Source organism: Sceloporus undulatus, chromosome 1, assembly GCF_019175285.1.
Source record: "Sceloporus undulatus isolate JIND9_A2432 ecotype Alabama chromosome 1, SceUnd_v1.1, whole genome shotgun sequence".
NCBI classification, from domain to species: Eukaryota; Metazoa; Chordata; class Lepidosauria; order Squamata; family Phrynosomatidae; genus Sceloporus; species Sceloporus undulatus.
The window spans coordinates 52,332,619-52,359,522 of record NC_056522.1 but is presented as its reverse complement, the minus strand read 5'-3'; the positions used below and the strand labels follow the sequence as shown (position 1 = coordinate 52,359,522).

The window sequence follows — 26,904 nt, the reverse complement described above, 5'->3', positions numbered from 1 at the left end:
CACCTCGTCCCTGCAGCAGAGCACCAAGGCTGGCTGGCTGGCTAGCTTGGCCTGCATGTTACCAATCACATGGCTGGTCTGCTACAGGGAGGAGGCAAGTTGAGCAGCTGAGTGACAGCTAATAGCCAGCCAGCACCCTTCTCTCATTCTCTCTGTTCTCCCCCCCATCCCCTCTGTCTGTCTCCCATCTTTTCCAGCAGGGAATAGTCCAGTCTCCTATCAAAACACTTCAATACCCCGTCTTTTTAGTCTTCTTCGTCAGGAGAGGAGGGAAAGGAAGTGAGGAGGGAGAGCAGGGAGGACAAGCAAGCAAGCAAACAAAGGGCCTGGCACCCCTCCTTAGCACTGATGTCAACTAACATTAACCTATTCAGAGTTAACTGGGGCATTTACACATGACACAGCTCTCAGCCACTGCCTGCTCACCCATCCGCCTGCCCTCAACAAACTAGAATCTGAGAACTGAGATTTACATGGAGGCTTCTACTTTGTGGGAAAGGGGTGAGCTCTTAAGGAAAAGCAACCAGTGCCTACTCTGGAAAAATAATGTTCAGAAGGTCTTTTAACTCCCTTTATTTTTGCATGGTAGTCTTTTATTTCTCAATCAGTTACTCTCCTTGACTTTATTTTGTTTTTGCTACATACTCTCCCAAAATTACATCCTAGAACTATTGCTTAGGGATTTGGTTCCATGAGCCATATGGATCACTGGTTTTTTTTTCTGGGATAAGACAGGGTGCAAGAAGGTGGACAGGAGTGGGAGAGTGGACAGCAAGCACCCCACCCATTCTGCTACCACTTCTCCTTTCGCTACCCCATCTCATCCTGCTCCCTCCCAGAATTGTGTATCCTGATCATGAGAGGGAGGGAGGACTCAGCACCTGGCACCACCTGCTTGTTCAACCTCTCTTGCATCATCAATTACAGATAGTAATCCTAACAAGATTCTTACCATGAAAACCTAGTATCCAACTATATAGTGCCAAAGAGGAAAGACAGGATTAAGTTAGCTGACTAATATCCAAATCATATAATAATATTGACAATATGTAAGATACATATCGTGCCTTAATAGCTGCTCCAATGTGCTTATGTTGCTTCACAATTCAGGATTATATAACAGAACTGCATCAGTGTTATGTTTTAACAAATAAAGAGTAAAATTCAGTAGATAAACTAAAAATATTAAATCTTAGACTTAGACAGTACAGTGAGAAATGAGACCACATACATCTATGTTTCTTTTTTCTACTGAGAGCGTTGCAATCATTGTGGTCATGCAGTTTCCTCCTAGGCTGTCTCTTAGCACTGAGGTCATCATAGAGTTCCTGTAGGGAATATGAGATCTATTCTTCTCTGACAGAGCAATTATTACCTGCAATAAAAATAGTAATGGAAATCTTTATGAAACTCTTAATTAATCTGCTCATTACCATTTAGACTAATTTTTTCTAAATGGGAAACTTACTTTAAAACTGAGCAATTTTGTTTACTGTAATAATATATGTGTGTGTGTGTGTGTGCATAAACACACACACACACACACACACTATAACCCCAAGACTGCTAGAATGTATTAGAAGGATGCACATCAACATATGCATTAAGGCAGTGTGACCAGCTACACATTGTTAATTGTTATGGGGGAATAAACTTTTTTTTTTTTGGTACTGAATGAGACACCTTGGCTTACAAACTAGAATATCAATAAAAAATTCAGTAAACCATTTCTGTCAATAAAAATATTCTTATGTACTTTTTGTAGTAAATAAAATAAATAAAACTTTTATTTATATCCCACTCTTCTGTAACAAGACAATCAGAGCGCGACATAAAGTAGCTCTTTGTAGTGATACAATAATGGGTTATTTCTATATATGGGGTAGACCATGGGGCGGCATGACTTACTTTTCACTTTCCTCTGAGCTATGCTTTTGGTCCTAATTAGTAAACTAAATTTGCTTTTGGCATTTGCTCTTGTTGAGTATTTATTAGCCAACCTCTGCCTAAAATGGAGTTAGCTGCATTGTGGCTTTATGGATCAAGCCAAACATATTCTGTGCAATCTGAAATATGATTTAAATTTTATTGGCCCTATTGCCCACACCTTAAGGCAGTGGTTCCAAAAGTTTGGTTCTCTAGATATTTTGGACTTCAACTTCCAGAATTTCTGACTGCTGACTGGGGCTTCTGTGAGTAGAAGTCCCAAAATCTGGGAACCACTGCTAAGGTACTGTATTTTCCAGCCTCCACAGAGACAGGCGAATGGCATAGCCACCTATCTGTCTCCGGGGTCCGTGCAGGTTCCTATCCCAGCAGGCACCACGGCCGGGCTCTCTCTCACCACCATTGCTATTTTTGGGTCTGAAAAGGTGATGGAGAAGCGGCTCCAGAGCCAGTCCAGTGGGAGAGGGATGGTTGGGTCGAGGGAAAGAGCCGGCCCTTTATGCCTCACCACCACTGTCCAGGATACTCTGCTCCAGCGGCTTCTTCTGCGGTGGGGCCAGACTGCAACTTGCGACATCCACCTTCCTTTCAACGAGGGGAGAGAGAGGAGAAGGGAGAGGATACCGGAAGGTGTGGTTATCCCCCTATTTTAAAAGGGAGGAGGAGGAGAGGGGTGGGAGATAATGGGAGGTGTCGTTATCCTTTCCTTTTAAGGAGGAGCAGCCGGGGATGATGGGAGGTGCAGTTATTCTCCTTTTTTTTGAGGAGGGAAAGTGGGTCAATGAGAGGAGGAAGGAGGAAGGAAGGAAGGGTCCAGTCAGTCTTGCTGGCTGAGAGGGGTGACTGGAGGGCCTCTGTTCACAACTGCCAGTGTCACCCCCCCTCAGGGCTGCGCTTCTCCACCACTTCTCAGCTTTGGCTAACCAGTCCCGCCCCACCCCCGGCTCCTGATGCTGCTCCGAACAAAGTGGCAAGGCAAAAAAGGCAGCGCTGAGGAGGCTTTTCTCTTTCTCGGCAGCGGCGCCCCTCATGGAGGCCTCGGAGAATCAGGAGGGGTGTCTTTGCCTTTACCGCCTCCAGTTTCCTCTCTCCCCTCCAACCAACACCTGTCTTCCAGGCCTCCACAAAGGCCACCTCAAGCTGGCACGTGTGGCCGCCAGACCCCCCTTAATTCGGCCTATAGTAGGCCAGGGCACTGCCTGCACGTGACTTGGGGATTGTCTTATACACCCAATCACCTTATACACCAGAAAATATGGTATAAGCTAAGAATAGCATGAAAAATTCTCTCTGATAGTGAAATCTGAAATGAAAATTAATCTATATCACTCTTTCATGATCTGGGAATCTCAGTATGTCTACTGTTCAAGCTAGAACTATAACACAAAAGCTGCATATGTCTCTAGCTTGGCTAGTACATAATGATTGTAGGAACAGGGTGAAAATTAGAAAACTCTGTTCTAGCAAGTTGGGCCTAAGTGATATTCCCAACCAGAGAAAACCCACTGAATCAGTGAGAACTTGATAGGTAATTAAGTACTTAATCTTTTTGTGGTTAAACATAAGATGATGTTTAAAGTTATGTACCAGAGAAAGTCCTAATCATTTTTGAGGGGACTTTCCAGATGAAGGCCTAAATACAAATACCACCCTTAACTACAGTAGCCCATTTGAATCAAGAGTTACACCAGAATTGTATATGTGCACTGTACTAGCATAGGCGAGAAATGATGATCACTTTCCTTCTCCCATTGGGAACTATGCTATGTCAGTCAGAAAATCCACAACAAATCCTACATCCCTAGGTATCTACTGACTAAAAACAATTGTTGGTTTCTTCCAGTTTGTAGCCAATTTCAGCTCCTATTAAAGGTTCATAGTAGTCTTGATGATAGCAAGCAAATATTCTGCTGAAGGGACAACTACTGATTTGTATAAATAAAGGAATATAACATGTCCTGCTGCCTAGAGGCTGTCAACCTTAAAAGCTACCTTAAAGATCACACAGCCCAAAGGGAAGAACTGAGAATTAAAAATACAAAATGAGGACCTTCTCTCTCAGAAGAGTGACCCAATCCAAAACAGGTGAGTCAAAACTTCTCCAACCAAGCAGAATGTCAGTTATCAATACATCTGTCTTATCTCATAGAATCATGGAGTTGGAACTGATACCAAATGTCTAAGGGGCAGAACAGACTGCAGCAAAAGGGCAGAGTGGGGCCATCCTGGAGCTGGCCGCCCCAGAACCACAGAAAACACATGCCACAGCACCAATCTGTGCTGACACTGGCTCAAATAGGAGCAGGAAAAATGTACTTCTGCAGAGGGTATACTTTGGAGGTGTGGCGTGTAAACACTATACCCCTGGAGTGGCTGGACACCGCCCATGTCTGGTTGGCCAGGGCGGTTTATAGACATCTTGGGGGCATGCAACATCTAAACGCCATGCCCCCAAGCTGCCCAGAAACTGGTTTTATCAACCAGTCTATACGGGCTCCTAGTTTATCCTCAGAATTCACAGCTAAAACTCTAACAGGTAGTTCCAGATATCTGCATCAAAACATCCAATGAAATAGACTCTGCCATTCTCCAAGGTTGTTATACAGCAGAAATGGGAAGCCAAGCATAATCAGACACACATTCTAGACATTAGAAAAGCTGATTTCAGTTAGGGATGCCATAACCCGGCGGCCCCCGTGACAATCACGCTTTTGGGGGGCCCCTCACGGTCACGGTCCGGTTTAGGGGCCCCCCCACGCCTTGTTCCCGGTTCGGGGTCTGCTCTTCCTGCGGCCATAGCCGCTGCCGCTAATGTGGCTGTCTGCTGCGCCAACCCACATCCTCCTCCTCCTCTTCGTGGTGGGCTGGGCAGCGCCAACCCACCTCCTCCTCCGGCTCCACCTTCCTCCTCCTCCTCGGAGGCAGAAGTGCTGCCGCCACCGCGTCAGGGCTTGCCCGCGCGCGCGCGCGCGCACAGGGCTCCAAAACAGGAGCTCGTCCCTTGCTTTGGCCAGCCAGCCATTGGCCAGCTGGCCAAAGAGGATGGGCTCCTCGGCGCGCGCCGCCCAGGCCTCAGCAGGGGCCAGTGGCAGCGAGCGCGCCTGCCTTGCTTCCCTCCGTGCGCGCGCGCCTGCCTTGCTTCCCTTCTTCTGTTGATGGAGGAGGAGGAGGAAGGAGCCGGAGGAAGGGTGCCTTGAAGGGGCCAGGGCAGAATTGGGGCAGAGGAGGAGGAGGAGGAGGAGAGGAGGAGGAGGAGGAAGGAGCCAGAGGAAGGGTGCCTGAAGGCAAGGGCAAAATTGGGCCGGAGGAGTTGGAGGAAAGCTGAGTCAGTGGCCATTAGGTCTGCCTTGGTTTTTTGGGGTTTTTAAATTATTTTTAAAAATATAAAATACTTGTTTTATTTTATTTTATTAATTTTTATTATTGCTTTTTTATTTCTTTAATTTTTATTATTGCTTGTTTTATTTTATTTCATTAATTTTTATTATTGCTTGTTTTTATTTCATTAATTTTTATTATTGCTTGTTTTAGTTTATTAATTTTTATTATTGCTTGTTTTATTTTATTTCATTAATTTTTATTATTGCTTGTTTTTATTTTATTACATTAATTTTTATTATCAAATATATACACCCCTGCCTTGTTTTTTATTTTTTCCCCATAATTTTTTATTATTAAATATATGCAAGTGCATTTTCTGTGTATTTATGGCGCATTGAATGCTAACAAGTCTGCCTTTCTTGGCCAATTATAGTGATGATGATGATGGTGGTGATATTGATATCAAGAAGCCTCTGAGGCATGGCCAATGTAACTTGCTGTGATTTTTACAAACTCATGCGCAGTGAAGAAAAACCACAGTTCTTTGCCCAAGTACACACTTCTAAGAAGTACAGTTGAACCCGAGGGCAAATACATTTCTGCCATCTGTCTAGGAATAATGCCAAAATGTCCTCCATTTTGATCATGCTTAAAAAACATGCATTTATATTAACATTTTTTAAAAATCCTCAATTTTTTGCGCGTCCTCCATTTTTATAAAAATGTGTCCTACATTTGAAAATGTTGCCCTACATTTGTCCTACATTTGTCCCGGTTTGGAGCTCCTGACTTATGGCAACCCTAATTTCAGTAAACTTTGGGAAATACTAGTGCCAATCCCATGGTCAAGAATACTAATAGAGAAGTGGGAAGGGGTCATGTAGGATGAGAGTATCTTAAAAATGAGATATTGAGGGCACAATTTCAAACAATTCCAATGAGGAGGTAAAGTGAGAGGTGTCTACAGAAACCAAGATTGATGATTAGGTTACCTTTCGCTCTTTGGGAATTTAGGCACAGCATGTTTATGGTAACTTCCTGATTGTATGTTTGTTTCTACCGCTCTCTTCTTGCATCATGCATCCTTGCTTTGTTCTCTGGGATCTCATTGGCTCTCATATATATATATATATATATATATATATATATATATATATATATATATCCTCTCTGCCTGTCTTTCATGAAATATGTGTGACAATATGCTCACTAGGTGAGATGCTTCAGCTATCCTGATACTATGTAGTATTCTTTCTTTTCTTACAATTCTTCAGAAAGATGAACCTGTGTTGATCCACAAGTATTAGTGATTAAAACTACTTTTATATACCTTACAAATAAGATTTCATTTGATTCCTTTCTCTGCTAGACTGGTTCAACTTCTGAGTAGCAGATCAGTTACATCTATAGCGTTTATCTTATCTATCAAGCTTGTAACTTAGGTTCAAAACATACTACAGAAATAATCCAGTTTGAGACCACTTTAACTGCCCTTGCTCAATGCTAGGGAATTCTGGGAACTGTTGTTTTGTGAGACATTTAGCCTTCTCTGTTAGAGAGTGGTGCCACAATAGACTACAATTCCCAGGATTCCACAGAACTGAGCCAGGTCAGTTAAAGCAGTCTCAAACTGGATTATTTCTGCAGTCTTAGTAACTGCAGCATTCTTTTTAAAGTGCTCATTGTTTAATGATCTGTATTAAAGCATTTCTGAGTACATATGTAAAATTTGTTGGTTACTGGGATCCTTTTTCTTCCCCTTTTTGAAAATAGGAACAGCATTTGCCTGCCTCCCATCTGCAAGGATTTCCCTGTTTTCTAGGCATTCCTGGATATTGACAAAAGCTCTGACATTACATCTGCAAGTTCCTTTCCTACCCTTGGATACAGTTCATCTGGTCCTGAAGATCTGAATTAATTTAAAATACACAGGGCTCCTTTTTAAAAAATAAAATAAAAAAATAAAAACCTTTTTTTTATGCAGCCTCTCACTGCATTGTTTATTCTATTTTCACCAGATTGAACATCTTTTTTTTTTCTTTAGGGAGAAGACAGTGGCAAAGTAAGTATTAAACAATTTTGCTTTCTCTCTCCCACCCATTAGTATTTTGCCGTTTTATCTCAGAAACAGATCTGTCATATGCTTATCCTTCCTCTTACTTCTCTAGACACCTTTCCTTTTCTTTCTCTTTGGAAATGTTTGTGATTATGCCTTCAAAACCTCAATTTCATGAAAGCCCTATCATGAATTTCTGCTCCAAGAATCTCACCCAATATTTCCTTAAGCTTTTCTTTATGCCTTTGATTGAGCTTCCATGCGATTACCTTCTTACAACCCTTCACACCTTCCATATACAACACTGATTTCGAATAGAGGATATGTTGGTATAACTGGAGATGTTTACTAAATATATGGTCAGTCCAATAGCAACAGTTTAGTTACAGATGACAAAATAAACTATTTGCAAAGTTCTTTCAGTTACAGCAAATCTAAATGTAGCCCTTTACATTTGCACATGCCTGAGTAGGAAAAGTGTGACTAATAATAGTTAAAACAAAACACAGTATAAATTTCTTCATTCTTTTGACTGTTTTCTCCTCGAATGTGTGCTTCATGGACTGACACATACCCAGTTATTGTGGTTTATGAATGATTTAAAGATACCTTTGGAAAGGGCACTGTGCTCTTGAGCATTCCAAAATCAACAAAAGCCTACCATTATTCTTTATATTTACTGGGCTATGAAAACAATACTCTACATTGAGCCTTAAAAAAAAGTCCTCTGGCAGGTGTGCTGTTTATTTTCTTTTTAACAGCACTCTTGGAAAAATGTTGAATAGTTTTCAAAATCTATTAAATGCTAAGATGGAATCATAGAATCATAGGCCTGTTACAGACAGCCAAAATAAAGCTGCTTCGAGTCACAGTGGAGGTATGGTGTTTCAGTGATGCACGCATGCTAAGAGTCCAGAAGCCACACCAAAGCCACGCTCCAGTCCTTAGGGCTGGAGCTTGGCTTTGGTGCGACTTCTGGATTCTTAGGACACATGCATCATTGAAACACCATACCTCCACTGTGACTTGAAGCAGCTTTATTTTGGCTGTCTGTAACAGGCCATAGAGTTGGAAGAGACCACAAGGACCATCCAGACCAACCCCCTGCCATGCAGGAACTCTCAATCAAAGCATCCCGACAGATGGCCATCCAGCCTCTGCTTAAAGACCTCCAAGGAGGGAGACTCCACTACACTCCAAGGGAGTGTGTTCCACTGTCAAACAGCCCTTACTGTCAGGATGTTCCTCCTAATGTTGAGGTGGAATCTCTTTTCCTGGAGCTTGCATCCATTGCTCCGGGTCCTAGTCTCTGGAGCAGTAGAAAACAAGTCAGCTCCCTCCTCAGTATGACATCCCTTCAAGTATTTAAACAGGGCTATCATATCACATCTTAACCTTCTCTTCTCCAGGCTAAACATCCCCAGCTCCTTAAGTCGTTCCTCATAGGACATGGTTTCCAGACCTTTCACCATTTTAGTCGCCCTCCTTTGGACCCGTTCCAGTTTTTCAACATCCTTTTTAAAATAGTGGTGCCCAGAACTGGACGCAATATTCCAGGTGGGGCTTGACCAGAACAGAGTGACACTATTACTTCCCTTGATCTATACTTCTATTGAAGTAGCCTAAAATCGCATTGGCCTTGTTAGCTGCCACATCGCACTGTTGACTCATGTTCAACTTGTGGTCTACTTGGACTCCCAGATCCCTTTCACACGTAGTCTCGTTCAGCCAGATATCCCCCATCCTATATCTGTGCATTTTATTTTTCCGCCCTAAGTGAGGTACCTTACATTTCTCCCTGTTGAAGTTCATTTTGTTAGCTGTGGCCCAACTTTCTAGTTTATTCAGGTCATTTTGAATTTTGATCCTGTCCTCTGGGGTGTTAGCTACATCTAATTTGTTGTCATCTGCAAATCTGATAAGTATGCTGTCATCCAAGTCATTGATAAAGATGTTGAATAACACTGGGCCCAGGACGGACCCCTGTGGGACCCCACTGGTCACTTCTCTCCAGGATGAAAAGGAGCCACTGTTGAGCACCCTTTGGGTTCAGCCAGTCAACCAATTATAAATCCATGTAATGGTTACGTTGTCTAGCCCACATTTCACTAGCTTGTTTGCAAGAATGTCATGGGGAACCCCATCAAAAGCCTTACTGAAATCAAGATATACTATATCCACAGCATTCCCTTCATCTAACAAGCTGGTAATTTTATCAAAAAAGAGATTAGATTTGTCTGGCATGACAAATATCTGTATGTTACCTGTACAAAGTTTGTGAGATATAGAGTTAAAATTTTGTATCAAATAATACAAAAGAATGCCAAATTTCAAGAAATGCTGGTTTGGTTTAGTCTATTCTGAATATCTGGAGGGGGAGAATCTAACATCCTATTAAACCAGCATCAAAAATCTGTTAACTAATGCCTGACTCACATTTTAACATGGGTTTGACATGAGGCCACTATATTACAACAGAACACAGAATAGTTCTAATCAAATTCTTGGGGATACAAAGCCTTTCATAAAATATATCTGCCCTCCTTCAGTCACAGAATAATATAACCACATTTCAACAGTTGGTATTACAATTGTTAATGTGAAACTATATTAAATAGGAAGTTCTGTTGTAAAATGGCATAAGGGAAATTACATCCATCATATTGTTGCCTCAAATAAGCCACAATGAGGCACAACACATTCGTTTTCTGAATCAAAATTCAGTAGCCCTGATGCCAAGTGCAGTGGAACATGAGTATTCAAATTACTTCTCGAAATTACTAGTAAAATGAAGAACTAGAATTTGTAAACTATACCTGTTCCAAGTAATGTAATGACAGATTGATATATTTGGCTTCTGTCAGCAGCTGGCCTCCAACTCCTGTTTTTCCAACACGCTCAGAACCAGCCAGGTCCACTAAATGTAGTTTAGAGCGTCGAATGGTTGCAGATCCAGGTTCTTTGCTTGAGATGTGAATAGTGAAAATGCAGTGTGAACGTGTAGAAGCTTGATTCATTGGAGTCTGTGAGGGAAAGAATGCCATACAATTCACACAACAGGACCAAACCTGCAGATATTCACAGATCAGTCACTTGAGGTCCAAGTGGCTTCAGTGGCTGTCAGGTTTGGCTGGTACAACAGCCGCATTCCTACCAGGACAGAGAGAAATCTTGCTACAATTATCCATGTAATGGAAACTGCCCATCTGAATCTTTACAATGTGTCACATTAAGATGGCCCCAAAGCTTTCGTCGATACAGAATATGGGGCTTTCCATTTTGACGATATATGTCAGTGATTGTTAGCTACACTGGTTATCAGTTTGTTTCTAAGCCCAAGGCAAAGTTTTGATGCTGATTCATAAAGTGCCAAAAGTGAAACACTCTACCAGGAAGGAGACTCTTCTTCCATATGTTCCTGCCCAATTGTTTAAATCATTCATGGAGACTCTTCTCTGGGATATCTGGCTACCTGAGAAACAGCCTACTCCCCAGTGGCCTCCTGTCTATAGAATGCCCTCCTAAGAACTAGATCCACCCAAAGATCTCATTATTTACACATGGAAGCCAGACTAAGACTTTCCTCTTCTGGGAGGCATTCAGTCTTTTATTTGTTATATTCACTTCGTGAATTGCTCATTTGGTGAGCTGCTCAACTTCTGCCTAGCAGAAGCTTATTTTTGTTTTGTTTTGGTGTCAGCAAAATATCTCAAAAGTTTAAGATTTTCATACTGGAATTGGCTATCTTATTATTTGGGGTGTTTTTATTACTTTTTGGCATGCTTGGGATGAATGCATTTGTGCTAACTTTATATTTTATTTTTAAAATGTGAAATAATATACTTGTTTATTGAAGCACCTAAACTGGGCACTACAAGCTAATGGTTACTCCAACTCAGACAACAGAAGAGCTGCCAGCCCCAGAAAAAAAACCACAGCAGTGAAGACAAAAACCACCCAAAGAGTATTTTTACCATACATCAGAGGAGTCATTGACAAAATAGGAAAACCGATAGGGAAACACAACCTCCAAATAATCTACAGACCAACCAAGAAAATCCAGCAAATGCTGCTCTCAGCGAAGGAAGCTGTGGCAGGTCTACATAGGGACTACTAAACGCAGTGCCCAAGCATGAATCAAAGAACATGAGTGACACTGTAGACTGAGCCAGCCCAAAAAATTGGCAGTAGCATCATAAACATCATAAACATATCATAAGCCAACCTAGATATAGGCCTGGAACAGATGGGCCTTTGAGGTGCCCTTGTCACGTGCGAGAGTTGCCTGGTGGGTGGAGTGCCCACATGCCCGGCAACCCTCGCACGTGACGAGTGTGCTGCAGCATGCCCACCAGACCAAGCGCATAATGATGACGTTGCAGCTGAGCCTTTGTGCATCACAGCAACGCCGCAAAAAGGAGCCACTTCCGAGCACTCCTTTTTTGCTCCACAGCAGCGCCGCACAATTTGGTTGCTGAAGTGCTCCTGCAGAGCAAAGAGAGGCACCTCCCTGGTGCCTCTTTCTGGCGGTCTGTACCCTGCCATAGAATGCTATTTGAAAACACTGAAATTCTGGACCATGCCAACAACTACTAGGCCAGAATGCACAGGGAGGCCATTGAAATTGACAGACAACTGGACAACCTCAAAAGGAAAGAACAAACACTGCCAGTAAACAAATTTTACTGCCAATCCTGAAGAACATGAAAATCAAGACTCAGTTCATGCAAATGAACATTACACAGGGTCAGGGATTGTACCCACTGACAATAGATTGCTAATTAAATAGCCACACATCTACATCGCATATCCTCCCACCCTGAGGCCTTGCCATTCAACAACAGACCAAACACAGATTAACATATAAATCACTTCCTCCCAACCAAGGGTCACACAAGTGTGTGTGTGTGTGTGTGTGTGTGTGTGTATCCCACATACTTCCTTCCATGCCACCACCCTCTGAAAATGTCATCCACAGATTCAGGCAAAACATCAGAAATAAACTCTTCCAGAATGCATCCACATAGCCCGGAAAACCCACAGAAAACTATGGACGCTGGCTGTGAAAGCCCTCAACTTCACACTAAATTATATTGACAAGACTTGACTTTCTCCCCATCACATACTGTTTATTTCATAAAACAAAGTACAGAAGAAAAATGCAGTGTCTATTTTCAACCCATAATGAGAACCAAGCCAAAAATGCACAGAATTATAGTCAAACTTTTGAAATGCTAAACAGGGAAGATGTCATAAAAAGTCACAAGGGTAGGAAAGGCTGACATGATACTGAAGTTCGGAAATGTTTATTTCATGTTTTAATTCCTCCAGATATGCCCTGCTACAACACAAAATTTCATGATATATAAACCAATAAAAATGTAAGCTGCTCATGGGATGCAATAATGGAACACTAACATAAGGATAATACTTGCTCTCCTTTGGCTTTTTTTGCTCATACCACCCACATAGATGACATTTAGCATAAAGTAACAGAAACAGAAAATCACTTGAAAACATTGCCACTGAAACAATAAGGTCACTGTTCCTTTTGTGCATCTCCCTTTTGAAATGTCTAAAAATCCATTATTTAGCTATTCAGGCGACTTAAAATTAAAAAGAAAAAAGGGACAATCTTTAATGTGAACTTAAAACCCACTACGAAGCCTTGCTGGTGGTTTCCAAACGTTGCATGGTCTTGTTGAAAGCATCCGAGACATGTGTTTCTGAAATCTTTTAAGAGGAAGATGACAGAATGGGTCAAGTTCAGAAAAGGTATTGTAAATGTGTATGTATGTGTGTGTGTGTTAAAAAAACACAGATGGGATTGCAGTGACATGCAAACAACTTTGTTCAAAAAGGAAAATTTATGGTGTCACAAGCTACAGACCCGCAATCCTTCATGCTTCAAACATAAGGGGCACATTTTATTTAACACAGAATTTATACAGACTGCTTAACTTTGTTACATGTCTGCTACTGTACTTCTTTTCCCCATGATAATGCATCTGTTCAACTGCATAGTTTTTTAAACTATAACATGTCAACACAGGCTTATATCTCTCACATGCCATCTGAAAATACCCAGTATGGTTCATTCTAGGTCAACCTTTGTTGCTCACTAGTGGTATTTCAATATGTGGATATAACAAGCCATGTAGCTTTGAGCAGTCTTTAATATCCCATCAGTTTCTGGTTAGAAAAGTGCTTCAGAGCTATTTCAGATTTTTATTCCCGTACATTTCTAGTACTGTGGTATTATGAAAACTACATAGCTTTGCCAAAAAATCTGAACGAACACGATACGAGATTCAAATGTTTGTGATGACAAGAAACAATAAGTAAAAGCAATAACACATTTTCATTCCACAAGTATGTGTATCACCAACATAAAATCTGGAAGAGCTGAATGACATAGGCCATTTTATTAAAAATGTTTGGAGAAACAGAGGTCAAGTGAACAGAACAACCAATTATTCTCAATATAACTTCTTAAAAAATGTTTTGTACCCTGAAAGGTCAAATAACAAAGTACAAATTAGCCCTGCACATATTTCAAAGAATCTCTACAGGGTTTTTTTTTTAATTTGGATCAACAAATGCATTGATTCAGTCTATTCTTACAGCCTGTTCATGGGCTAAATGGAGAAATTGTTGTTTGGAAGACCCAAGGAATATGTCAACGCAGAGTTCTCTCATTCCATATAATTTTCTTTTTTAATAAATTTCTAGTTTTTTAGTCATAAAATTGATTCAGAGATCATCATACACTTCATGTGAATTTAAAAAAAAACACAATTGAAAGCCTTTGCTCTTGCTGCAGTCCTGAGATAGGCTCCATTAATCAACACAAGCATAAAGACAAGGACTCCTAATGAACCACCAGATTCAATCTTTTTACATGCATTCATTAAATTTTCAGCTTTTGATATTGTCAAAGAGTATTATTCTGAATCTCTGGGTGTTCTCCAAGACTTACATCTATATAAAGACATATACAGCTGCCCTTTTCCTTTAAAAAAAACACAAAACAACTGTGATGAAACACTTTTTAAAAAACTGGATCTAGTTTTCTCTGAGTACATTTCTTGAATGTAGATGATTCAGACTTTCTTAAATGTAGACTATTTATTTGGATACTTCTCAGACCTGGTTCAGACTTAGTTTTGGAAAAGAAAGGCCTTGGTCACCTTCATGGGTGACATAAACTGGGAACTAGGCAGGGGAATAAATACTGCTCTATTTCTCCTGAATCTCAACAGAACATTTGCTATCCTTCTGAAAGTTTGACATAATATGGAACAAGGGGGCAATGTTTTGCTCTGTCCGGGAAAGCAGCCAAAGGGCTGATAAGACAGCTAGTTTTCAAACAAACAACCCCCTCCCAGCACAGCAAAGTCAGTGTAAGCTACACAGTCCTGGAGAGTTGCAATAGCTTTACCAAAAGGGTTTACCAGAAGAATTGTCAGACGGTCCGAGGTTCAGGGTAACAGATAGGCAGGTAGATAAAGCAGTCCAAGGTCAAGTTTCCGGGTAGTCAAGACAAGAAGCCAAGGAGCCAGAGACAGAGTCTTTCCTCTAAAAGAGTCAGATATCCACTGGCAAAGAACCACACATGCTCCAGGTGCTTAAGAAGGCAAGGAGCTGGCCTTCAGCTGTGCCTGATTACGAAGACGCTTCTGATAAAGCCTCCGAGATCTTCGAAGGCCCTCTCTTTCTGCTCGACGCTCATTGAAGGTAGGCACGCTGCCCAGATCCTCCTCCATGTCCACAGCCTCGGCACCAGGCAAACTTGACTGCTGAACCTCTGGAGGGGCCATAGACTCTGCTCCAGCAGAACTAGGGCCAGCCTCTGGCTCCTCCATTACAGGTTCAAGCCCCTGGGGCTCTGGCTCCTCCGTTATAGGTTCAGATCCCAGAGGCTCTAGCTCATCCTCTGAGTCCTCCAAGCCATCTTCCAGGCTGGGCATGACATGCCCTTCTTTTGGTCCTAGTTGGCTGTGTTCTTCCAGAAGAACATGCAGGCAGATTATTAAATTTCTCTGTCTATTGGCCTAGCCAAACTATTGACCTAACAAGACCTAGGCGTCAGGGTTCTATTATGTCCTTGGAACTTTTCAAAATATCGTGAAGCAGCTGAAAGAGATGAGCTGCACTTTGGAGGGTTCAATTTCATTATTATGTTGATGACACCATGCTCTGCCTTTTTCAAACATTGCCAAGACAACATGATATAGGCTCAGTTCAAATAAGACAGAGTTAATGTTTGTCAGTAGACAAGCTAATGTTTCCATATATGATTCATATAAAGTAAATGTCTTTGTTGTGGAATTCTGAGCATCACTTTGCTTGCATGTGAAAATAATGCAATTGAATGATCCTGTAATTACTGCAATTCCTGGTGTCTCCTTTCTTGGAGACGGAAATGAGTACAGAGCATTTCCAGTCTGTGGGCCATTGGTTTGTTTTCCTAATTTGTACACAGATTTTAGTTAGAGCAAGAACAGCTTGGAGCATCTCTATTGGTATGCCCTCTGTTCTTGCTGACGTATTTCTCTCACATGTTCTGAGTACAGCTCTACTTCAGTTTTTAAAATTGGAGGTTCATCCTCATATGGTTCTTCTTTAAATGAATCTGTCATTGTTTCACTGATTTTATATAGCTCTTCTGTGTATTATTTCCATCATCTTTTTATTTCTTCTTGGTCATGTAAGGTGTTCCCCTGATGGTTGTAAAGAATCACCACTCTTAATTTAAACTTTCCTTTATTGATTGATTGATTGATTGAAGCCCAGTGGTTAAATGCCAGTACTGCAGCCACAATGTTGTGAGTTCAAGGCCTCCAGGTTGACTCAGCCTTCCATCCTTTCAAAGGTCAGCAAAATTAGTACTCAGCTTGTTGGGGGCAATTGGCTAACACATTGTAAGCTGCTTAGAGAGTGCTTAGTTCATTATGAAGCAGTATAGGAATGTAAGTGCTATTGCTATCTTGTTGAAGAGAGTGAACAGGGTGCTATGATTATATAAACTAATCATGTATGTGTCATTTTAGAAGAATTTAATGGGTAAAAAAGGCAATAAATAATTTGATATAACAACAAAGAAGTAAAATCTGGTGTTATTTTCCTTTAGGTCATTTCTGACTTTTGATGGCCCTAAGTTAAACCCACCATGGGATTTATTTGGCAAGATTTGTTCCAAGGAGATTTGCCATTGCTTTTTTCTCTTTCTTTCTTTCTTTCTTTCCTTTATTTATTTATTTTTACTAAAAAGACTAGTAAGATACACATATGAAGAACTTCCTTCCTTTTGTAACCACTGCAGGCAGTTGATTCATTCTGTAAAATCATCAACATATTCCCAGTATTGTATGATTTAAAAGAACAATAAAGAATATTTGGGTGAAAGAAAAAAGTCAACTAACTGAAATTAGATGCTGATTTTCTTTTTCTTTTCTTTTTTAAAAGGACAAACTACCACATTTCTAAAAGTGTCAGGCCATCTCTTAAATGCCCAAACTCCTCAGTTTTATTATTTTAAGTAAAATAATTGAGACACTGAAAATGTCTTTTTACCTGTGCTAATCATTTAGGTATACATTGTTGTGTGCCTTCAAACAGTTTCTGACTTATGGCGACCCTAAGGAAACTACCACAGGGTTTTCTTGGAAAGATTTGTTCAGAGGGGGTTTGTCTTTACCTTCATCTAAGGCTGAGAAGTTGCAACTTGTCACCCTGCAGTTTCTATGGCCAAGCGGGGATTTAAACCCTGGCCTCCAGAGTTGTGGTCTGTTATAACCACTACACCATGCTGGCCCTCATATATTTAGGTATACTCATGTTTAAAATTCTTTAAACAGAAGCAGCCCTGTGCTGAAACCAGCCATAAACTTATATGGTCATCTCCAAATATTTAAAATCTTTACTTTCTACTTAATCATCTCATGCAAATTCTGCCAAAACTCTTTGCTGTAGCAATTCCCAAATCCAAGTGATATGATGAATATATTGTATATGTACTGTCTCCCAAAATGAAGCAATAGAGAACCAGAGCAATAAAATCATTTACTGAAACATTTCCTCTCTCATTAAAATAGGCTATGTTTGCATTAAGGAAAATTGAATACTGAGTTGGAGCCTGGATTACATGCTTGCTTTGATCTAGCATCCTAACAAAATAAGATCTGTGCTTCCTAAAGGTATTGCAAACAATGAATCATTATTTCAACCTTTTTTCTAGGTTGGATGATAAATACAATCCTGCAAAGAACTACACAGACCATAAAGCCCCTTTCAGTTTGAAAGACATACTTAATTTTGAAAGCAGTATAAATAGTAACCACACTCTTTAGTTTAGCTCCATTTCATTTGTTTTGGCTAAGTGGCATAAAGAAAGTATAATCACCAGGAAATCCACCATTGGACATTTCCTTGTCTCAAGAATTTGCCAAGTTGTGAAGTGATAGCACGAAGACATGGTAAGGTTCTTCTACTGGAAGGAAATCTGCAAGCCAGGAAAAATTAGTACAATTTTCCTCACTATTTGTCTTACTAAAATAAATAGCTGTAACTTCAATATGTCTTGCTGTCTTACCTCTGGCAACTGAAGATTCAATGAAGAGATTTCCAAATTATTTTTTAGTCAAAAATCATGAAGTATCATCACAGGGACAAGAACTGAACAGCCAGCCAGGCACAACACCATTGTGCCTTGGTCCTAGCAGCTGGGGAGAGTCCCTTCCTCCATCCCAACTGCTACAGCTGTGACCTCTGAAGGAGAGCGTAGATGTCAACATTTACTGGACTTAATCCTGTCCCCCACTGCAATCCCCCTTTCCTTGCGTTTCCTGTTTTTTTATATTGCAAGCCTGAGGGCATGGAACTGTCAAATTAACCATTTGTAAACTGCTCTGGCAGCCTTTGGGCTAAAGAGCAGAATACAAATGCTCTAAACAAATAAATAAAAACTGGCTCCCACTATTACTGCAGTTGCCTATTCCTGTGCTAGACAAATGACAGTAGACAGAATCTGAAGTCTGTACAGACACAGGAGCTTGTGTGGTGCCAATTTGGGGAGGGGGGGTAGGTGGAAGTTGATAGGCTTTGAAGAAAGCAACTGAAAAGAAGCTATCATAATTACCTGAAAGGCCTCTATTTCCTTGGTGGTTGTCAAATGTTAAAACAACGCTTTGGGCCAACTGGTGTTTCTGAGCACTTTTTAAGGTGGCTCCTTAAGCCTTTTTGGCTTACTGTCATGCACTCCAAATCGGATGTAACTACTGTAGCCAGATCTGACTTCTCCAGGAATGGGCACAGTCGGTGACTAGTTTAACTTTATAAAAGCACTCCTGGTCACTGCAGAGACCTGGGTCTCCAAGCTCAGAGCTGAATCCCAGAGTACCCCCAAACTATGAACGTGAGTTTTCAGGGGGAGTGTAATCCCATCTAACACAGGCTGAATCCCTATTCCTGGATGTGTCTTTTGACTAATCAACATCACGTCTCTCTTGTCTGGATAAAGCTTCAATCTGTTTACCCTCATCCAGTTCATCACAGCTGCCAGTCACCAGTTCAGGACAGAAACAGCTTCCTTGGAATTAGGTGGAAAGGAGTGATAGATCTGGGTATCATCAGCATACTGGTGACATCTTACTCCAAAACTCTGGACATCTCCCAGTGGTTTCATGTAGATGTTAAATAGCATAGGAGACAACACTGAATCCCGAGGGACCCCACAGGGCAAGAGCCAAGGAGCCAAGTGGGAATCCCCCAGCACCACCATCTGAGAACACCCCTCCAGGAAAAAATGGAACCACTGTAGAAAAGTACCTCCAAGCCTCATCCCAGAGAGGAGACTCAGGATACCATAGTTGGTGGTATCAAAAACAACTGAGTGGTCCAACAGAACCAACAAGGACACACTGTCTAGTTCCTACATAGTCCCTGTCTAGTTCCTGCGTAGATCATCCACCAAGGCAATCAAAGCTGCTTCTGACCCATAGCCAGGCCTGAAGCCAGACTAACATGGATCCAGACTAGGGCTCCTATGCTCTGCTACATCCCAGAACTTTATTCTTGTTCCTGGCAGCTTTTGGAGTCATGGTGTCAGTGTTATGTCAAATAAATATGTAGCATACTGTACATACTCATGTATGTCTAGAAATTTAGGTCAAAAATTTCACCCCAAAAACCTGAGTCGACTTATCCACGGGTCAGTGTAAGGACTGTACTTTAACTCTTATTTAAAATGACAGTAGACATCTCCTGATGAAAAGCAAAATTATAATATGTGAAGCTCTGACCCACCACCCCTCTACTCTCTCATCCATCCAGTCTTAAGAACAAGCACATAGAGTTATGTCCGCTGGAATTTTATAAGTTCTTTGACATTATTTTGCTTTGCTTCATCCTTTAGATCAGGGGTTTGCAACCTCCAGCCCGTGGGCCAGATGTGGCCCGCGGAGACCTTTCCACCAGCCCCTGCCTTCCCCTGCCGCCGCTGCCGCCGATTGAGGCTTTTGCCGCTCCCGGCCACCGCCATTTTTTTTTCAAAATGGTGGCAAAATCTCGTGCAACCTCCCCGTAGTCGCACGAGACTTCGCTGCCATTTTGAAAAAAATTGGCAGCGCCTAGAGGGAGGCCCCCGGTGCTGTCCGAGGCCCGATGCCGTTGCTGGCGCCCTCCAGGAGGGCCCCGGCGGCAGCAGGGGGCCTCTCTGAGGTCCGATGCCGTTGTTGGCACCTTCCAAGAGGGCCCCGGCGGCGGCAGGGGGCCTCTCCAAGGCCCGATGCCATTGCTGGCGCCCTCCAAGAGGGCCCCGGCAGCAGCGGCGGGCCTCTGGGAGGCCGGTTACCGTCGCTGGCGCCCTCCAAGAGTCCCACTGCCGCCACCGGAGCCCTCTTGGAGGGCCCCAGCAACGGCAAAAGGGCCGGCAAAGAGGAGGAGGCCTCCAGCGCTGGCGTCCCCAGACGGCTTATTTGCCGGCCTCTGACGGGGCCGGCAAAGAGGGGGAGGCCTCCAGTGCTGGCAGCCCCTGCCGGCTTTTTTGCCGGCCTCTGAGGGGGCCTAGGGCCCCGTCAGGGGCCCGCAAAGAGGGGGAGGCCTCCAGTGCTGGCGGCCCCTGCCGGCTTTTTTGCCGGTCTCTGATGGGGCCTAGGGCCCCGTCAGCGGCCCGCAAAGAGGAGGAGGCCTGGCCCCTGGAGGGTGGAAGCTCCGCCCCTGGCATGTGGCTCTGCCCCTGGAGGGTGGAAGCTCCACCCCCGGCATGCGGCTCCACCCCCCACCTTCGGCCCCCCAGTTGCCTGAGGGGCAGCAACCCGGCCCCCAGCTCAAAAAGGTTGCCTCCCCCTGCTTTAGATCCTTTGTTATATGCCCCTAAATTTTATCCGCGACTTATCCACGGGTCATAGCAAAAACCCATAATTTTGGCCCCAAAACTTGCCCTCGACGTATACATGAGGTCAACTTATAGTCGAGTATATACGGTAATAAATGTGTAAGATGTAAACATCACATCTAAAATGTCACTGAAATAAGAGACAAAACACTTTTAAACTGGTGAGAACAAGTGGTGGTTGTGGTGCCAACAGCATACCAGATAGTTGCTATACATAGTTCTGTATTTCATCTGTACAAATTACAACATAGTGTTCATTTGCATCATGCCCAGAGCAACTATCAAACATAATAATGAATGTAAGTTTCCTGAAAAAAGTAATTACTGAAAATGGATGACTATCAAGGTTAGAATTTAACCAATTTGCATTCTTTAAAATATGTTTTCCTTTAACAAAGGATTTAGCAAAATATAATCCCCCATCCTGCAGATGATTATAAAATAGAATCTGTTTTTTATTTAGAATCATGAGTTCAGAAGCACTAATTAGCATGCAATTCTTATTCCTAACTTCAAGAAAGTTGTGATGTAGACTGAGGTTTTGAGACTACTTCTAGTGTTCCAGATCTAAAACCATGTAACGGTCTTAATAATTTTTCCTGAAAATGTTGGCTCTGCTGAAAGGACAGGAACATAAGCCTTAAGAATTTGACTATGTACATCAAGCCTAGAAACTATGTTTTGCAGATGTTTTCATGGTTACCATAGTAGCCTCTGAGTTTGTCTCCATCAATGTGAAGTTTGTAATGATATGATTGGTAAGCCATGCTTGTTGTACACTACTTCATCAAAAATAAAAGGACTATTGACAAGTTAAAAATCAAAGCAATGATTTAGGAAAAATGTTTTACCTCTCTTCTTGATGATAACATAACCAGATATACATGGTTAGTATTAACATATACGCACACACTTAAAAAGCCAGACCATGACATTTTACACAAGCCAAAATAAGTGCTTTGAGTGTGCCAAAAATTCTTACTTTCCAGGTGCCAGAAATCAGCAATCTCTTTGCCTTGAGTCTGAAATACTGCCATTGAAAATATTATCTTGCCATTTTGAAGATGGCTTACAGATTTCAGGTGAAGAGCTATTCTTGCTGCAGAAAAACAATGTTTCAGATCCTTTAAAAATGCCCATTGTTGATTTTAGCAGTTTTTTTCCTAGTTTTATGAATATGAATAACATGTCAAGAAGATATCTCATGGTTGTACTTATAACAGAAAATAAACCTGGTATGAACATGTTTTCCTATTATTATCCTTCTTCTTTCCTGGCTTTACACACAGCTTATCTTTATACACAAGCACCATGAAAGCTTTTCCTTTCTCTATATAGTGACACTCATACAAAAACAATGGAATGAAGGGACAGTTCAGTGTGAGTTCACATTACTGTACTACTCAATCTGAATTTGATAAGACTCAAAGTCATGGTTGTTTATCTCATGTTAATCTATGAACTAAGCATGCATTCACCTTCCATACAAGAATATTTACATAAATCTCAAACGATACTAAATCTATTAAGATTTATATTCATTTTGATATATAAAGGCATCTCCAAATAACTGGTGTCTTGAATTTACAATGGTTAAACTGCCTATAGTTTGAATAGCTGTGGAAACTAATTTTTCATGCAACTATCTACACCTTCCAGGTAATACACTCACACATAAAGTTGATATTAAACAATATTGAAGTAAATGACCATTAGAGAATGGTATATATATTTTCTGAACCATTCTAGCTTTGCTGCACCATTTAGGGTGAAAGCCTCATAAATTCAAAAACAAATCTGAAGGTTGCATTACACCAGGTAACAAGATGTATGTAGAGGCACATTTACAAGAAATCACAGGAAGGGTAATGAACCCTGTTTCTGTTTGCTGATTCCTCCCCAACAACTCCTTTTCCATGAATCCTTTGTCTTAACTGTAGAGTTTATCTTAATCTTAGCTCTCATTAAACCGAGAGACTGAGAACATTTAGAAGGGAATTCCATAATCTTGCCCCGGGATTTATGACCCAAGGTCAAATCCAAGAATATCAAACAATATCCAAATTGTGAGGCAAAGAATAGCTGTGGTCAAACCGAGTCAAAGCCAGAAAAATTCTATGCCAATGTCAAAATCCACAAGAAGCCATTATAAATTTGAACTGAAGGGCGGACAAAAAGGAACTGAAAGGAAAGAGCGGGAATGCTAAGGGTATAGGATGGGCAGAGCTACCACCATAAAGTCTTCCCTAGCAATTCTAGAAGGTTCTGAATGTCTCTGCACAGGTGCAGGAAAACCCATTTGTGTGACTCACAGAGACCACAATGAAGAAGGGACAGTTATTTTAGTCCTAAATTTATGTTTATGATTTAGGGGTGATATTCCCCACAACTCACCTCTAGGCTTTGCCATTCAACACAGTACAACTCACAAACTAACTCCACCATTAACAGGTAAACCACTTCCTCCCAAACAAGGGTCTCACAGGTATATATGGTCCACACACTTCCATGCCACTACCCACTGAAGATACCAGCCACAGATGCAGGCAAAACATCAGGAATAAATTCTTCCAGAACATGGCCACATATGTAGCCCAAAAACCCATAGAAAACTTTAGAGGAACCTTAGCAGTTATGAGACATGGTCTTTGTGGGGTATTTAAGTTTCCTAAGGCTTCAGCATTTGGTAAGGAAACTAAATATTTAAATATCAAAAATGTCAAAGCTAAGCCTATTAGGATCTAGCTTTAAAACAACAGAGTACCAGAAATGTGCTCTTGTCTGTATGCTTTCCTAAGAACTGAGACTGACTCAAAAACAACAAACACATAGCTTATAGTTTAAAACAAAAGGTTACTAATGGCTTTAAGCTATAGTTACATAAAAGCTATATCATAATCTAGCTAGTGAATAGTTCAGGTAAAAAGAACTCATAATAATAATAATAATAATAATAATAATAATAATAATAATTATTATTATTATTATTATTTATACTCTTTCCAAAGTAAGTTGAGAGAGAAAGAAGACTGAAAACACCATTCACTTGAAAATCTTGAGAGGGAATGTCTGTTAGCCTCAAGGAATAAGTGATCTCAGTCACATGATTAGGTTGAATGAGAGGAGGGGGAGGAGTTTGCATGCAGGAAATCCCTATCTATCTATGGAGGGGGAAAGAGAATGCAAAAATCTTCCAACAGTCTTTATTATGGACTGGAAGCTGGTTCAATAATAGGAAGGAAAAAATAGCATTATAGGGGATGTTCTTACAATTAGTGGAACCAAGGAGTGGGGTTCCACAAGGAACTGTATTATTACCTATACTTTTTAATCATGCTCATAAATGTATTGTAGTTAGAGGTAAGTGGTGAAATGTCTGTTTGCTGATCACACTAAAACATTTACAGTTGTAAAGACAGAAACGTATTGCAAAGAGCTCCAAAAGAATCTCTCCCAGCTGGAGGAACAGGAATTAAAATGCTACTGGGAGGCAATGTATGCAAGTGTAAAGTGATGCATATTAAGGTAAAAATTCCAACTTCAAATATACACTAATGGAACTTGAGTTGGCATGGCTGACACAGAAAGTGATCCTGGAATTGTGGTGGGTAGCTCAGTGAGTGTGTGGATATTGTAAAAAGGACAGAAATGCATATTGGACATAATCATAAAAGGAATTTAAAATAAAATTTGCATTATCAGATTGTTCCTCAACAAATATATGGTGCATCCACAGCTAGGACACTGTATAAAGCAGAAAGGAGTATTTAGAAAGTTTAAGGGCTAGATCAAATCTCCTCTGAGGAAAGGTTACACTTTCCATAAACTGGGTGGGTAGGAGTGAAAGAGATTGTGTGGAGAAACTGGATGGACTTCTCCTATGATGCTAGGATCCAGGATCATCCACTGAAGGTGAATGGTGAGAAATTATTGACAGAAAGGGAAATACTTCTTCACAAAGTGCCTAGTCAAATGATGAAATTCACTGTAAGAAAGAGTTATGGCTGTCAACTTGCAAGCTACAGACACGCATACAAATAAATACACAATTTTATATGCATAACACTTGTACAAATATGAGCTAATTCTCACCTGCAACAATACAAGCATGGAATTGCTCTCTTCATTTGAAATGCATGGAAAAGGTGTTATACACAGGAAGCTCCATGTGTGCAATGGTGCTTCCATGCCTGAAATGGATTACTGGTCTGAGACACAATTTAATACACAGTTATTCATTTTAAGCATGAATTGTGCTAGTGTTTTATCCTTTTCCTCTATAATACACTCCACAAAGACATATAATTGTGGAAGGAAAAAGACATAAAAATGGTTTCTAGCTCTCACTGAAACCACTTCAAATGCAAGCCAGTATGCCTGGAAGAAACTTTAACAGTGTCACATGAAATGACTATCCAATCTTTTTATGTATACTTTTGTGGAACAAGCTATATTCAAAATACAATCTACTGGGAATGTAAAAATTGTGGTATAAATATTTTAAATGACTTAATCAAGTATAACTATATGTAATCCATTCACCTCACAGAAATGGATTAATTTTCCATTCAGTTTCAGCCAAAATTAAGTTAGGCTATCTAGACTGATTATATAGACTTCCATTGGATACCTAGAAAAGAATCAACTTTTTACAAATTAATTGTACTCTGTACCCTTCATTGGAAGTCTCTAAGATTACATTCTATCATAAGGAATGTACAGTCGGCCCTTCTTATACACGGATTTTTTATACATGGATTTAAGCATACACGGTTTGAAAATGTTCCAAAAAAGTATAAATTTACCTTGATGTTCCATTTTTTATAAGGGACACCATTTTGCTATGCCATTATATGTAATGGGACTTCAGCATACACGGATTTTGTTATACACGGGAGATCTTGGAACCAAACCCCAGCGTATAACAAGGGTCCAAGCAACCGGATTTCAGAGCTGATAAGAATCTCCCTAAGACCCACAGTAATTCAGATATGGTTGCAGGACAGATTCAGGTTTGCCAGATCCTCAAGCCCAACAAAGTACTAAGGAGATCAGACACTACATCACTCCCAGATCACTCTGTAAAAATGGCAGAAGCATTAGACAAGCCACGATCTATGCTGTGGGCTTTTATTTGCCAAATGCCATCATGTTCCCCAGGGCCTTGTCAGAAGAAAGAGTAAATTCCTTTTCAATCTTTTTAGCCTTATTTCAAATATTAGGTGATATTCACCAAAGGGTCTAAACACATGCCCATATGAAACCAGCATAAAAATCTACTTAAATTAGAGTTCACTGGCAACTCTATTGTACCATTCTTTCTCAATATGTACAGTTACATTCTTTGGACACTCTGCCTCAGAGAAGAAGAAGAAAAAACAATGTAGTCTTCTGTCTACAGAATAAGTACTCATTAGCCAAGCATTTTAAGAAGAAGAAGCTTGAGCATGTCAGAAGACTCCCAGTTCCTCAGAGACTTCAGCAGATGATGACCAATGTGTATTTACTGCAGTGCATATACAATGTTAATAATGCATTTAAAGGATGATTTCATATCTAGATTTAAAGATTCCTGCAAGAATGAATGCAACTTAAGTTACTTTGAGTTCATGAAGGTAACTGTTTTAAGATTATGTCCACACAACATCCACAATTCAATTAAGTATGTATTCAGAAATCCTGCGATCTTCCAGATGTTGTTGGACTGCAAGTTCCATCAGCACAGCCTATGATAAAGAATTCTGGGACTTATAGTCCAACAACGTCTAGCAGGCTGCATGATTTCCACCCCAATTTAAAAGCACAGAATTATAAAGCAAAACAAAAGGAACAGATACTTTCTGAAAAAATATTTGTTCCTAACTAATTCAACAGTTGATTATACATTTCAGACTAGGTCAAGAAAGTCAGGCTAGGTCTTACATTTCTGGAGAAAATTGGCATATAAATACCTTAAATAAATTAAATAAGGAAGTTATTCTAGTGGGCAATGTAAGCAATTTGATGCTGACATGGCAAGAGAAAATATGGGCTGTTACTGGCAAAGCTTCTCACCTCAGCAATCATCCTGTTGGTGTCTCCTAAGAAAAGCAGGTTCAGTGCTTCCTCCTCATTAGTTGCTTGCTGCAAAGAGAGATGTTTCAGATGAATGTTCTGATCAGGATCTTCCATTATTGTTACCTTT

At 40.8% G+C, this 26,904-nt stretch overlaps 1 protein-coding gene across 3 annotated transcripts in view; it reads right to left on the bottom strand.

The window, feature by feature from the left end:
* KIF6 (kinesin family member 6) overlaps window positions 1–26,904 on the bottom strand; it is a 239,282-nt gene that overhangs the window by 172,096 nt on the left and 40,282 nt on the right. For 2 of the 3 annotated variants that reach the window (XM_042444496.1, XM_042444501.1), the window contains exons 6-7: window positions 26,775–26,904; window positions 10,141–10,347 (exon numbers count right to left, since the gene is read on the bottom strand). In XM_042444496.1, coding sequence (XP_042300430.1) covers window positions 10,141–10,347; window positions 26,775–26,904 — 337 coding nt within the window. Of the gene's footprint in view, window positions 1–1,231; window positions 1,376–10,140; window positions 10,348–26,774 lie in introns of all 3 variants that reach the window. The other variant, XM_042444492.1, reaches the window with a different exon arrangement.